Source organism: Podarcis liolepis (genome assembly GCF_965112155.1).
Source record: "Podarcis liolepis genome assembly, chromosome: 10".
Classification (NCBI taxonomy): Eukaryota; Metazoa; Chordata; class Lepidosauria; order Squamata; family Lacertidae; genus Podarcis; species Podarcis liolepis.
Window position 1 is genome coordinate 1,893,213 of NC_139562.1, and position 15,537 is coordinate 1,908,749.

General features: G+C 41.5%; 2 protein-coding genes across 5 annotated transcripts in view; both read left to right on the plus strand.

Annotated features, from left to right (window-relative positions):
- Positions 1–15,537, plus strand: part of LOC310686845 (uncharacterized protein) — a 51,702-nt gene that overhangs the window by 33,401 nt on the left and 2,764 nt on the right. The window contains exons 2-5 of one of the 4 annotated variants that reach the window (XR_014516125.1): positions 403–575; positions 1,763–1,901; positions 3,557–5,339; positions 5,507–5,910. Coding sequence is in view for 3 of the 4 variants with exons in the window: in XM_083461195.1 (XP_083317321.1) it covers positions 3,680–5,421; positions 5,507–5,747 (1,983 nt within the window). In the remaining variant the exon portion in view is untranslated. The other 3 variants (XM_083461197.1, XM_083461196.1, XM_083461195.1) reach the window with 3 other exon arrangements.
- The window catches only part of LOC310687040 (uncharacterized protein), a 73,095-nt gene that overhangs the window by 18,058 nt on the left and 39,500 nt on the right, over positions 1–15,537 (plus strand). The gene's annotated exons all lie outside the window — the stretch shown is intronic.

Below are 15,537 nucleotides of genomic sequence, written 5' to 3' on the forward strand. Positions count from 1 at the left end.
ACCAGAGAGGGATCCCTGAAAAGTGGGGGTCCTGCCCCCCCACCCTTCCATCCTGCAATCTCCATCCTCTTCCCACCCCATAAGTCCCTGCCCTGTCTGGACGCAGCGCTTCTGCCCAGTCCAACCACTGGTCCCCTGGAGAGGAGAGGAAATCCCCAGAGGAAGAGGGGAGGGGGGGGAGGCCTTCTCAGAAGCGGCTCTTGGTTTCCGCAATCCCACCGAGGAAGCAGTCAGAAACCTTTTCCTCTCTCTCAGGCTTCCATCGTTATTGTTTTTCCACTGAGGATGAGGATAATGTACACCTGTCATCAGAAACAGGGGTGCAGAGTCCATGGAATGGCTCTCAGGATTGATATAGAAGTTGCACCTCAAAAGCATTTCTGTTCCTCTTATTCTTTGTAGGCAATGTTAAAGTGACTGACAAGCTGAGATACAATCCTTCATCATCCGATGACAGTGACTGCATGAATCTTCCCAGTCAAAGGACCCATTTTCATGATAGACAGTGCCTGTGGCTGGAGGCTCTACACACCGGGTTTGCCTGTGGAGGCCAAAGACTGCCAGTATTAGCACAGGTGAGGTGTGTGACCTCCCCAAATTTACAGACGGTATGTGAATGAGAGTTTGTGGGTGGGATTATAATTTACGACAACCCTGTGATTTTCTCTGCCCATAACATTTCGTAAGCTAATATTGCAGTAAAAATTCCAAAATAACTACAAAAAATCACAAGATAATAATAATAGTACAGTGGTCCTTCGGGTTAAGAAGTGAATTTGTTCTGCAGGTCCATTTTTAATCTGAAACTGTTCTTCACCTGAAGCACCACTTTAGCTAATGGGCCACCATGCCGCTGGAGCACGATTTCTGTCCTCATCCTGAAGCAAAGTTCTTAACTAAAGGTACTATTTCTGGGTTAGTAGAGTCTGTAACCTGAAGCTCCTGTAACCTGAGGTATCACTCTAGACGTTATAGTATTAGTATTTTCCCCCAGCCGCTCTGGGCAGCTTTCAGTACATATAGGTAAAGGTAAAGGGACCCCTGACCATTAGGTCCAGTCGTGGCCGACTCTGGGGTTGCGGCGCTCATCTCCCTTTATTGGCCGAGGGAGCCGGCGTACAGCTTCCGGGTCATGTGGCCAGCATGACTAAGCCGCTTCTGGCGAGCCAGAGCAGCGCACGGAAATGCCGTTTACCTTCCCGCCAGAGCGGTACCTACCATATTTTTCGCTCTATAAGACACACCTAGTTTTGGGGGGAGGAATCCAAGAAAAAAAATTTTTTTGAATCCCAGAAGCCAGAACAGCAAGAGGAACCTGGCTTCTGGGATAACAGCGCCTAGGGCTGCAGGATGAAGGCTCCCCCTGCCTAGAAGAGGCTAAGGCAGAAGCCAGGACAGGCGCCTCGCTGAAGGGGCGCTGCACAGTCCTCCCTCTTTGCGCAGCCGAAGACTGATAAGCATAACAGGATCCAAAAATAGCAAAAATGTAACTCACAGTAAAACCCCGACTTAGCATTCCAAAACAGCACTCAAGTAAGAAACAGACAAGCAGAGTATAGTAATAGCAGAATATGAAGTGGGAGCAGGCGCATTTCAATACTGCAATTCATATATAATTCAATGTCAGGGTAACCCTGGGACTAGATAACAAGCCTCCAGGTGGACGTGCCCCATCTGCCCTTCACTTTCCTCTTCCGCACGGGCAGAATCTGCCTTCTGGACTGTGGGATTCACGGTTGTTCTCCACCTCTCCATCCACCAGGGCTTGACTTCAGGTGCAGCAGAATTCCCCAGCCCCCCAAGGATTTGAGACCCATCAGCTTTCCTGACCTGGTTTAGCCAGCCGGTTGAAGCCGTTGCTTGAAGTCCTGTTGCATGCTGACAGCTTCTGGAAGCCACAGGTGAGAGCTGAGTGAGGGTGGGGAACAAGGGTGGAAAAATGATCCCAGAAAGTGCAGGACATGTCCCCCACCAAAGGAACTACTGCTCCCCAACACCCCATGACATCTAGATTCAGGTAGGTAGCCGTATTGGTCTGACACAGTTGAAATAAAAAATTAAAAAATAGGGACCAACTATGGTTATTCTATGTATAAGCTTTCGTGTGCATGCACACTTCTTCAGATACACTGAAACAGATGTCACCAGACCCTTGTATATCGTGGGAGGGTGGGGTGGGTTTTTTCTCAGAAAGGTACTCCTACTACCATCTCCCACTACCCTTCACTATATGAAGAAGTGTGCAAGCACATGAAGTGTGCTAGCACTTGGTCCCTAAGGTGCTGTTGCTGTTGTTGTTGTTTAGTTGCTTAGTCGTGTCCGACTCTTCGTGACCCCATGGACCAGAGCATGCCAGGCACTTCTGTCTTCCACTGCCTCCCGCAGTTTGGTCAAACCCATGCTGGTAGCTTTGAGAACACTATCCCACCATCTCATCCTCTGTCGTCCCCTTCTCCTTGTGCCCTCCATCTTTCCCAACATCAGGGTCTTTTCCAGGGAGTCTTCTCTTCTCATGAGGTGGCCAGAGTCTTGGAGCCTCAGCTTCAGGATCTGTCCTTCCAGTGAGCACTCAGGGCTGATTTCCTTCAGAATGGATAGGTTTGATCTTCTTGCAGTCCATGGGACTCTCAAGAATCTCATCCAGCACCAGAATTCAAAAGCATCAATTCTTTGGCGATCAGCCTTCTTTATGGTCCAGCTCTCACTTCCATACATCACTACTGGGAAAACCATAGCTTTAAATATAAGGACCTTTGTTGGCAAGGTGAGGTCTCTGCTTTTTAAGATGCTGTCTAGGTTTCTCATTGCTTTTCTCCCAAGACGCCAAGTTGCTACTGGACTATTTTTTACTTCAACTGTGTCAGACCAATATGGCTACCTACTTTTAAGTACAGTTATCTCCTTGCCTTGAATATCCTGCCTTTCAGTGCCAGATTAGGATAGTCCTCTGTCAGAAGACAAGCAGAGGATCAGGCAGCACATCATCATTATAAGGAACCATTGGGGTGGGTGTTTCCATCTGGGATACCCATTTGCCATCTTCTTTCCTTCTGCTTCTCCTGCTCTTCATGCAATGTGAGGCATGTAGACAGAGGTCCATCTCCGAGAACAGGAGCTTCCCTTAGCACCCATTCAGCTGACCCCAAGCACCAAGCCTTGTCACTAGTTCTCTGACTGACCCAGACCACAGTCCCCAGAAAAGACATAGAACTGGGTCTCCCAAAATGGTCCATATGGACCTCCTGAGGTCAGTGGGACTGTGCAGGTGATTCATGAAGATCTAGAGGTGGAAATGGGGGCAACCACTTGATTTGAAAGGCAGTCCCACAGGACAACAGTATTCCAACATTATGCTGTGTTATTAAAGATGATTGAGGATTATGAAAGGTTGCTGATGCATTACTATCATTCGACATCATACCATTTTCATTTCCTAAAAATTGGGAACATGGGTAGGACATGGGAGAATGTAGGAGATGTTGAAATAGGAGAAGCTGCTTATGGTGGTTAATGTGCCCTTTCCTCCCCTGTGTTCTTTCTCCTGAAACCCAAACAGGATTTCCTTTCTGCCCACTCTGAAAAAGGGGATGGAGAAGACAGAATTGCAGGGGACAAGGCACCTTTTGTTTCATTAGGTATAGCCATTAAAATGTGTGAAATGTGGAATATGCTTCACTGAATGAGCACACATAGTTCACATCAACGAACAGAAAAAGGAAAGAACCCATTTGAAGGTATGGAGTGCGGAAAGAGTTTCTGTTTCAATGCAAAACTTAGAACACACCAGCAGACTCACAGAGAGAGAAAACGTTTTACCTGCAAGGAGTGTGGGAAAAACTTCAGTCGGAGTGGAAACCTTAAATTGCACAAACGGACTCACACAGGGGAGAAACCATATGAATGTATGGAGTGTGGAAAGAGCTTCAGTTACGATGCAAGCTTTAGATCACATCAACGGACTCACACAGGGGAGAAACCATTCAAATGTGTGCAGTGTGGGAAGTGCTTCAGTCAGAGTGGACACCTTAGGCAACATCAACGGACTCACACAGGGGAGAAACCATTCAAATGTGTGCAGTGTGGGAAGTGCTTCCGTTTCAGTGCAAGTCTTAGATTACATCAATGGAATCACACAGGGGAGAAACCATTTAAATGCATGGAGTGTGGAAAGAGCTTCAGTCAGAGTGGAAACCTTAGACAACATCAACGGACTCACACAGGGGAGAAACCATTCAAATGTGTGCAGTGTGGGAAGTGCTTCAGCTTGAGTGCAAGTCTTAGATCACATCAACGGAATCACACAGGGGAGAAACCATATGAATGTATGGAGTGCGGAAAAGTCTTCAGTCAGAGTGGAGACCTTAGAAAACATCAACGGACTCACACAGGGGAGAAAGCATTTGAATGCATGGAGTGCGGAAAAGTCTTCAGTTGGAGTGGACACCTCAAAAGACATCAACGGACACACACAGGGGAGAAAGCATTTGAATGCATGGAGTGCGGAAAAGTCTTCAGTTGGAGTGAAAGCCTCAAAAGACATCAACGGACTCACACAGGGGAGAAACCATTTAAATGCATGGAGTGCGGAAAGAGCTATAGTGATAGTGGAAGCCTTAGACAACATGAACGGACTCACACAGGGGAGAAACCATATAGATGCACTGAGTGTGGAAAGAGCTTTAGTGTTAGTGGAAGCCTTAGAGAACATCAACGGACTCACACAGGAGAGAAACCATTTAAATGCATGGAGTGTGGAAAGGACTTCAGTAAAGGTTCACACCTTAGATCACATCAACAGACTCACACAGGGGAGAAACCATTTCACTGTATGGCGTGTGAAAAGAGTTTTAGTGATAATGGAAAACTTAGAGCACATCAACGGACTCACACAGGGGAGAAACCATTTCAATGTATGGAGTGTAGAAAGAGCTTTAGTGGTATTGGAGGTCTTAGACAACATCAACGGACTCACACAGGGGAGAAACCATATAAATGTATCGAGTGTGGAAAGAGCTTTAGTAATAGTGGAAGCCTTAGAAGACATCAACAGACTCACACAGGGGAGAAACCATTTAAATGCATGGAGTGTGAAAAGACCTTTAGTGTTAGTGAAAACCTTAGAGAACATCAACGGACTCACACGGGGGAAAAACCATTTAAATGCATTGAGTGCGGAAAGAGCTTCAGTCGAAATGGATACCTTAGAGAACATCAACGGATTCACACAGGAGAGAAACCATTTAAATGCATGGAGTGTGGAAAGAGCTTCAATGGGAGTGGAGACCTTAGATCACATCAACGGACTCACACAGGGGAGAAACCATTTAAATGTATGGAGTGTGGCAAGGACTTCAGTCGGAGTACACACCTTAGACAACACCACCGGACTCACACAGGGGAGAAACCATTCAAATGTGTGCAGTGTGGGAAGTGCTTCAGTTTCAGTGCAAGTCTTAGATCACATCAACGGAATCACACAGGGGAGAAACCATTTAAATGCATGGAGTGTGGAAAGAGATTCAGTCAGAATGGAAACCTTAGACAGCATCAACGGACTCACACAGGGGAGAAACCTTTTTAAATGTATGAAATGTGGAAAGAGCTTCAGTTATAGTGGAAACCTGAGAAGACATCAACATGCTCACATCAGTAAGAAACAATTTAAATGTATGGAGTGCGGAAAGAGCTTTAGTTGTAATGGAAAACTTAGAACACATCAACGGACTCAGACAGGAGAAACCATTTAAAGGTATGGACTGTAAAAGGAGCTTCAGTCAGAGTGGAACCCTTGATTTATGTCAACAAACTCACACAAAAGACAAACCATATAGATATCAGGAAAGTAGATAGAGGTTCACTCTTAGTGGAAGTTCAAAATCAACAGACTTATGGACAGGAAGAACTTTAACAGTTGACACCCTTCAAACCATCACAAACTCAAAGAGGAGAAGCAGTTTATATGAAAAGACTGCAAAAAGTGCTTAATTTATAATGGAGTATTTAAGGAACATCTAGGACTCTCACATGGGAGAACCCATGTAGATGTATGGAGTGTGGGACGTCTTCCTCTCAGAGTCCACTCTGAGCAATGAACTCAGCAGGAAATCATTCCTAAAAGCATGAGGTATATGTGAAGTTCTGGTGTTTGTATGTAAAACATTATAATAATGAAATAATGAAGGCAGCATCTCACAATGGTGAGTATGATTTTAGATGAAAGTACCTTTGATTTTTGCACCAAACTTTGTCACACACCCCACCGCATGATCTCCCAGCACTGCTTCTTCACCAGAACTTCATCGCTGCCTCCTGCCCTGCGCGTTCTGAAGAAAACTTGAAATACTGAAATTGAATGGGAGATTTCCCCCCAAGCCTAATTTCAAGAGGAGGAATGAGGGGCTGCAGGTAGCAGGGAAGTCTCCTGGGGGCCCATCTTCACTCATGAACCCCATGGGGCAACCCCACAGCTCCTGCTCATTCTGGGGTTTGAGGAAGATAGCATTTTTCCATAGTCCCAGAAGTTTTGATTCAATCATGCTACTTGCGAGTTTTCCTACCAGAGGACCACAGTGCTGTGGTTGCTGTTGTTGTCATGGACTGGCTGGTGGGGGGGGGGAGGCACCAGCTGGGGACCCACAAGGGAAGAAGGCTCAGAGCCTGGGGACTGGTGGTGGGATGAGCGGAAAGGGGGAGAAAAGGGAGCAGACTGGAAGGGGAGGTGTTGCAAGCTGAGGAGGAAACAGGGTTTGATGAGCGGGAAGATGCTGGGGCAGAGAGCAGTTCAGGCTCAGAGGGAGGAGAGGAGGGGGCCAGGAGACCCATAGGAGGCCGGCTGCTGAAGCATCCATGGAGACCCCCCTCCTGCTGCTACCAGCACATGCCTTTGAGTCTGGCGGTTAGAACTCTTAGAATGTGGGGATCCCATTTTTCAACCAAAGCAAAAACCCGCTAGCCTTTTCCCAGGTCTTTCCTGATTTGACAGTCATTCGTCTTCTCTACGAAGGACTCTACAAAGTCCTTCTCCCTCCCTTTATTTACCATGGGGTCCCAGCACCCTTTTCTGCCTCTTACACGCTATGGAAAAGAGTCCCTTTCCATTGGACGCCTGGCAGCCCAGTGCCAAATCCGGCTGCTCCAGAGAGAATTGAAAGGAACTGTAAACGCCCTTGCGCTCTGACGTGCACCAGTCACTTCCTTCCGGATCCTGGTGCTGCTGGTGCAGCTGCATTTAGGAGAAAAAGAGAAATTGGAAACCGAGCCCAAGTCCCTTGCTATCCAAACTGGCCACTTGGACCAGCCTTGGACCAGCCTTCCTTGGGAAAAAGGAAAAGTTCCCCGACAGGGAATGAGAGCTTTGATTGGCGTTCTCCCCTTGCAGTTAATTGCCTCTCTAATTGCAGAACCCCAAGTCTCCCGTTCTCCCCTCCCCCTCCTCGCTACCTCTTGCCAGGAAGGCTGGGAGTGAAGACCGTCAGCAAAAGATACAGCCAAGGATGTGAATCTGTGTTGCTGGGTGTTTCAGAGAATCCCGCCCACAATCTTCTCCATTCCTAGACTCACGTCCGCATGCGCTGCTCCTGGCCATCCCGGGGTCTTTTGCTATATTACTTCATGGCCGGCCTGGGGCTGAAAATAAACTTCCAAAAAACTAAATTACTGACAAAAAAACCTCACAATGGAAGGGGAAAAAAGAACTTCAAGAAAAAACAGGCCTGGAAATTAAAAATAAGGTTAAATTCTAGTAAAGTATGGAAAGAATTTTTTAAAAATATGGAAACCTGGACCAAACTCCATCTCTCACTCTGGGGAAGAGTCTCGGTTGTGAAAATGAATATCCTCCCCAAAATGATTTTCTCTTTCCAAACAATATCCATTTTAGGAGGAATGAATAGTTCTAAGGAGTAGAAAAGGGAAATATCTATATTTATATGGAGTGCAAAGAAACCGAGAATTAAACACCAGTTATTAACAGATCAAAAGGAGAGAGGAGGTTTTGCGTTGCCAAATTTGGAATTCTACCATGTGGCGGCAGGATTGGTTTGGATAAAAGACTGGATTACACTAAAAGATACGGACCTATTAGACTTGGAAGGCCACGAGAATCGGTCTGGATGGCACGCTTCTTTAATGTACGGAAAAGTGAAGGTCCACAGGGGATTTTTGAGCCATGTGATAAGAAAATTGTGATATAAAATCTGGAATAAATATAAAGGAATACTTGAGCCAAAAATACCCTTGTGGACATCACCAAGAGAAGCCATATACTCATGTTAGAATATTTACAACTAGCAAAACTGACGGGAAGAGTTAGAGGAGTATTGAACCAGAAAATACTTGGAGAAGGGAGAATATTTAAGGATTATATAAGATCATATTGTACCAACCACACCATATTAGCAGAACTTGAGTGATACTTGTAAACATAACAAATGCTGTTTGTGGAGTAGACAGGAACAATATTAAAGAATATAAAACTGTGCGAAAGAAACAACGGCAGTATAAACAGTACAATGAGAATGATTGGAAGACTCGTTTTGTCAGAAGTCTTTTTTATTTGATTAGGAAGATCAAGTTCTTTCATGCACATAAATTGCTTTTTCTTTGTTTTTCTGTATTTTCTTCTTTCCTTTTTCCTTTTTTCTTTTTTCTTTTTTATTTTTATTAAAGTTTCAAAAAAAAAGAAAATACAAAATACAAGAAAAAAACAAAAAAAACAAAAAACACAACCATTATACAACAAATCATATCCGTTTTAGACTTCCTTCAACGTCACTGACAATCATTCGTAGTTATCCTTTTGGTACACATTTCTTCTTTTTTTCCATATTGCCAATTATTCTTCCCTTCCTCATAATCTCTACTAAACAATATTTATTATTTCTTTACAAAGCCTCTTTGAATCCAACTAGCGTTATTTTTACACCATAGTTACTTTCCAGATAACACACAAATTTCTCCCAGTCCTTTATAAATTTTTGATCTTTGGTATATCTAATTTTCCCTGTTAGTCTATCCAATTCAGCATATTCTGTCAATTTTGCTCTCCACTCTTCTACCGTTGGAACTTCCTCCTGCTTCCACTTCTGAGCTAACACAATTCTGGCAGCTGTCACCGCATACTGGAAAAGTTTATAGTCCTTTCTTCTGACATCCTTCCCTACAATACCTAATAAAAATGCTTCTGGTTTTTTCACGAAAGTGTACTTCAACATCTTTTTCAACTCGTTATAAATCTCTTCCCAAAAGCTTTTAACTTTCTTACACTCCCACCACTGATGGAAGAATGTCCCTTCTTTATGTTTACACTTCCAGCATTTGTTGCCCACCTTATACATCTTTGCCAGTTTAGTGGGTGACAGGTACCATCTGTAGAGCATTTTCATCATGTTTTCCCTCAATAACGTGCAAGCCGTGAATTTTATATTCTCTTTCCACAACCTTTCCCAATCCTCTAATTGAACAGTATATCCAAAGTCCCTTGCCCATTGTACCATCACCGATTTCACCTCTTCATCCTTCGTGTACCACTCCAACAATATTTTATACATTTTTGACAAATTTTTATATTCGTTATTTATTATCTCTTTTTGGAAGGTTGATTCTTTTTCTACATAATTCCTTTCCTTCAGCTCTTTTTTAAACATTTCATTTATCTGGAAGTAGTTTAGCCAATCATATGTTAATGCCTTAACTTGATCGTAAGGTTTTATTTTCCACTTCCCTCCTCCGTTGATAACCATTTCTCCGTAGTTTCCCCACTTCCCTCTCATGTTAATTGTCTTAACACACATCATTTCTAACAGGGATAACCAATGCGGAATTTTTGGTTCTAATATATTTTTATATCTATCCCAAACCTCTATTAGTGCACCTCTAAAGATATGGTTTGTAAATCCCTTATGTACTCTCTTTTTGTCACTCCATAGGTACGCATGCCACCCGAATCTGTTGTTAAACCCTTCAAGATCTAATAATTCCTTATTTTCCAACTTTACCCATTCTTTTAACCAGCACAAGCATGCTGCCTCGTAGTAGAGTCTCATGTCTGGTAGGGAGAAGCCACCTCTTTCTTTTGTGTCTGTTAATAACTTAAATTTAATTCTAGGCTTCTTCCCTTCCCAGACATATCTTGAGATCACCTTTTGCCACTCTTTAAAAATTTTTGTGCCTCTAATTATGGGTATCATTTGGAATAAAAATAACAGCTTAGGAAGCACCATCGTTTTTACCATCGATATTCTTCCCCAGAATGATAATTTCATTCTGGCCCAAATCTCCAAATCTCTTTTTACACCTTTCCATACAGGGATATAGTTGTATTGATATAAATCTATGTTCTTATCAGAAAGCCAGATTCCTAAATATTTAATCTTCTTTACTACCTCAATCTCCGTTCTTTGTTGTAGTAATTCAATCTTATCTCGATCCATATTTTTAACTATCATTTTGGTCTTTTTCTTATTCAATCTGAATCCTGCTATTTTCCCGAATTGTTCCATTTCGTTTAAAATCTCCTTTATACTTTCTGTAGGTTCTTCCACAGTCAGAACCACGTCATCTGCAAAGGCCTTAATTTTATATTCATTTACCCCTAGTGTCACCCCTTTAATTTGCTTATTCTGTCTAATTGCATTTAGTAGAACTTCCAAGACCACTATAAATAGTAATGGCGAGAGTGGACATCCCTGCCTTGTACCTTTGCATATTTTTATTTCTTCCGTAATGATGTTATTTACTATCAATCTTGCTTTCTGATCTGTATAAATTGCTTCAATACCATTAAAGAATTCTTGACCCACCTCCATGACCTCCAAATTTTTCAACATAAATTCCCAGGTTACATTATCAAAAGCTTTCTCCGCGTCCACAAATATTAGGCTTGCTGGTTTGTCACATCTATCGGACAGAAATTCGATGACATTAACTATATTTCTTATATTATTCCTTATTTGTCTGCCCGGTAGGAAACCCTCTTGGTCTTTATGTATAATCTTTATCAGTATCTTTTTTAATCTCTTAGCTAAGATTCCCGCGAAGATCTTATAATCTATGTTTAATAGCGAGATAGGTCTATAGTTCTTAACTTGTGTAGGGTCTGAATCTTGTTTTGGTATTATTGTAATAAATGCCTCTTTCCATGTTCCTGGAATGTCCTTTTCTTTTAAGATGTTATTCATTACTTTGATCAACGGGGTCATCAGTGTATCTCTCTTTATAGTAGCTAGAAGTGAACCCGTCCGGCCCCGGTGCTTTCCCCCTTTTTAACTCTTTTATAACTTCTTCTACCTCTTCTTTGTATATTGGAGCATTCAGCTGTTCTTTTTGGTCTATCGGAATCTTCCTCACCATCTTTTCTTTCAAATATCTATCTATTTTCTTCTTATTATTCCTTTCTTTATTCCTATATAATTGCTTGTAAAAATCCACAAATGCTCTCCTAATTTCCTTCGGTTCTGTTGTTTCTTCTCCGTTTACCTCAATTTTGCTAATTGTATTTTGTTCTTTTCTTTTCTTAACCTGCCAAGCAAGCCATTTCCCTGATTTATTAGCAAACTCAATTTTTTTTTGTCTTAATCTTTTAATGTTCCATTCAACCTCTTTATTTATTAGCATCGCAAATTGAGTTTGGAGAATCTTTATTTCCTGCATTATCTTCTCATTATTGGGTTTTTTAATCAATTTTTGTTCGTAGTCCATAATCTGTCTAAGGATCTCTTTTGTCCATTTCTCTTTGTTATTTCTTTTCCATACGTTCTTTGAATAAAGAGGCCCCTCATCACTGCCTTACTTGCGTCCCACACCACGCTCATTTTTGTCCCTTTGTCCATATTATTCATAAAGAATTCAGTTAGGTTTTTTGTGATTTTTCCACGAATTTTTGGTCATCCCATAAATTATCATTCAATCTCCACCTAAAAGTTCGCTCTTCTAAACCTTTTAACTCCATTTCTATTGGGTTGTGATCTGAAATCACCTTTGCCTGTATTTCAATTTTTTGAATTCTTGGAGTTAGCTCGTTCGAAACCCATATTTGATCTATTCTTGAAAACGATTGGTTCGGTTCTGAATGATAAGTAAACTGCTTCTCCAATGGATGCCTAAGCCTCCAGATGTCTACCAAATTACAATTCTTCATCATCGTAAAAAAAGTTTTAGGTAATTTCCCTTCTTTATTCTTTGTTTTCCTTAATCTATCCATTTCTGTTGAGATCACACCATTCGTATCTCCCATTATTATAATTTTCTGGTCCATGTATTCAGATAACTTCTCTTCCAGCAATCTAAAGAATTCTGTCTTATTCCCATTTGGTGCGTATATCCCAACAATTATCATATTTTCCCCTTGCCAATTAATTTGAACCGCAATAATTCTCCCTTCTTCATCCTTAAATAGTTGGTGAGATTCAATTTTATTTTTGATATATAAGACAACGCCTCTTTTTTTCTCTTTGTCTGAGGATATGAATTCATTCCCTAATCTTTTGTTAATCAGAATTTTCCTATGTTTTTTGGCCACGTGCGTTTCTTGTAGACATATGATGTCCAAGTTTTTCTTTTTTAGGATGTGTTCGATTCCGTTCCGTTTCTTCTTATCATTCATTCCATTAATATTCCAATTCCATAATTTTAACGTCATTCTTCTTACCGCTATTTAGATTTTAATTTGCTTTGTAATCTTTATAGTCTTTCTATCTCTTCTCCTTCTTCTTCTTCTTCCTCTTCTTCTGATTCTCTCCCGGTCTATTCTTCTTCTCCTCCTACTTCAGAATCCTCCCTCAATCTTAATCCTCCTTCTGCTCCTTTGGTCTCTTCTTCTCCTTGTTGTAGTTCTTTGTACCTTCTTGTAAATTTTCCTATTTCCTCAGGACTTGTTAATCTTCTCTTTACTCCTTTGTAGAAGAAAGAGACTCCTTCGGGGAATTCCCATCTGAAGTCAATCTTATTTTTCTTAAGCAATTGCACCAGTGGTTTGTAGGCTTCTCTTCGTTTCAACAACCTTATTGGGATATCTTTGAATATGATTATGTAGTTCCCGTCAATGTATAATCTCTTCTCTCTGTTCCTATGCAGAATCAGATTCCTCATTTCTCTATCCTTGAATGTTACTAAGCAGTCACCCGGGAATTTCTTTAACTTATTTGTTTTAATTTTCATTCTGAATGCATTTTGTATTGTCTTCGCAACTTCTTCCTCCGACAATTCCATCCACTGCGCAATTTCCTTTATCAGTCTTTCTTTTATATTTTCGTTTTGTATTTCCGGTACTTCCCTCAGTCTCAAATTCACTTCTCTCTGTTTTAGTTCATTCATTGCAATAGAGTCTTTTAATTCTTCCTGTGTTCTATTTAAATCTGCAATCTCATTTTTCATCTTCTCTTCTTCCCGCTTCATCTCTTTCATTTCCTGTTTTGACTTCTTTAATCCCTCATCCACTCTCTTTGAAACCTCTTTAATTTGTCCTTTCAGTTCACTAACTGTCTCCTCAATCTTTTTATCCATCTTCCCAATTTTATTATCTACCTGTTCTAATTTTGTCTCTAGATTTTTCTCGCTTTGTTTTATTTCTGCAAATATCTTCAATATTTCTGTTCTAAATTCTGTTTCTTGCCTTGAAGCTCTCCTGTCTGTTGGAGTCCCCCCCTCTGCTCCTTTTTTCTGTGTGTGCGACATTTACTTAAATATCGAATTATCAGATATTTACACTGCTTATTTGCTATACAGTTACAGCCACAACTGTGGTAATTATTGTTAGAATAACCACCAATAAACAGGGAGTACAGAGAAAACAACCTAGATAAAAAATTTACAGAACCTGGCTTCTTTGGCCCTTCACCCCTAAAGTCTTATCGTTAGTTGTTTTCTGCCCCCCCTAAATATTAGGGGAAGTTTGTAATTGTCGCCTCTGTCTGTGTCCTTCTGTGTTCTTCTTGCCCCTATTCGGGCTAATCCTTTCAGAGCATTGGTGAAATAATGCACTGATTTTCCAATCCCAAATCTAGTTTGTATAACCAAATAGAGTTCAAGTAAAGTTCAAATATAGTCCAGGAGATGATATCAGAAATATCAGAAATAAAGAAAGGAGGTCAGCTTTGGTTTCTAATATGCTCCAAATTTAGGTTCCAAAATAACTGTAATTGTCTGTGTTTATTTTACTTATCCCTTATATGTATGTTTTAATGCTGGGCAGTTCAAAGAATTTAGTCCATTAAGAGAAGAAGTTTCTCAAAAGCAGTTATTATTCAGTTAATTTCACAAAGCTTAGACTGGCTCCACCAAGAATTTCAACATTGAGATGCAGTATTTCACTCAGACCACTGGGGGGAGTCGAAATCTACCGACCATAGGAAAAGAGTTCTTAAATAATTATGTCCACTACTCTCCTTCAACTGTTCACCTTAATTTTAATTTTAATAGTCTTATTCAGAAAAGGGAAAGGAAACTCCATCAAACCTACCAAGAGGAAAAAAAAACGTCCAAATACTCTTGTCTTCTCTATCTAAATACCTTTTGAAGTCCCTTAATATGGCGTCGGAGTCTCTCCTTTTTTCTTAATTGTTTTTTCTTAATTGTCTTTTTTGCACTATGAGATTGTAAATTTTTTGTTTATGTGTGCAGTTTAAATCAATAAAGATTATGTTAAAAATAAATCAATTTGTGGCCGGCCTGATCAAGTGTTGCTTCCTCTGGTTAGCCCCGCTGGAACTCCACTTCTTTCCAGACCCTGGGGTCACTAGAGGACTGGTGGCTCCTCCTGGCAAATGGCCTGGTGCGCACTGGATCACCACTCCTTCCTTGTCCCCAGAATCCAGCCAACCGAAGTTCCCATCTGGGGTGCCATCTGTTGTAAACAAAAGCTGCCCTTCTTCCCTTATGGGGGACACAAGAGCCCTTTATAGAGTCCCTTGTAGGTTCTCCATCGGTAGAAGAAAAGAGCAGAGGCAACCAGAGACTATTGAGAAGCAAAGCAGCTAGTAAGCCTGATCTTGATTGATCTGTTGCAACAGGGTGCTCCCCTCACACACAGGAAAGGAGGAGGACCCAGAACAAAGGTGTGCCTGCCTTTATATAGACATTTTAAATTCCCTGCCCTGGAGCTCCAGACCACCCCTCCATACATCATACATACATCACAGAAGGGGCGTAACCCAAGACCACCCCCCACAAACATCATACCTACATCACAGAAAAGGTGGTCTACAACAGAATTAGATAGGTAGCCGTGTCGGTCTGCCATAGTCAAAATAAAAAAATTCCTTCCCGTAGCACCTTAAAGACCAACTAAGTTAGTTCTTGGTATGAGCTTTCTGTGTATCTGTGTATCTGAAGAAGTGTGCATGCACACGAAAGCTCATACCAAGAACTAACTTAGTTGGTCTTTAAGGTGCTACTGGAAGGAATTTTTTTATTACAACAGAAATGTGAATGTTGTCATTTTTCCTGTCTGCCAGGTTATCTGGTAATGCCTTATCTGATTCCCTTTACTGGTAGTCTGGCCATTCCTTTGAGATTTCCCAATTCCTGAGACAATGGGAAGGT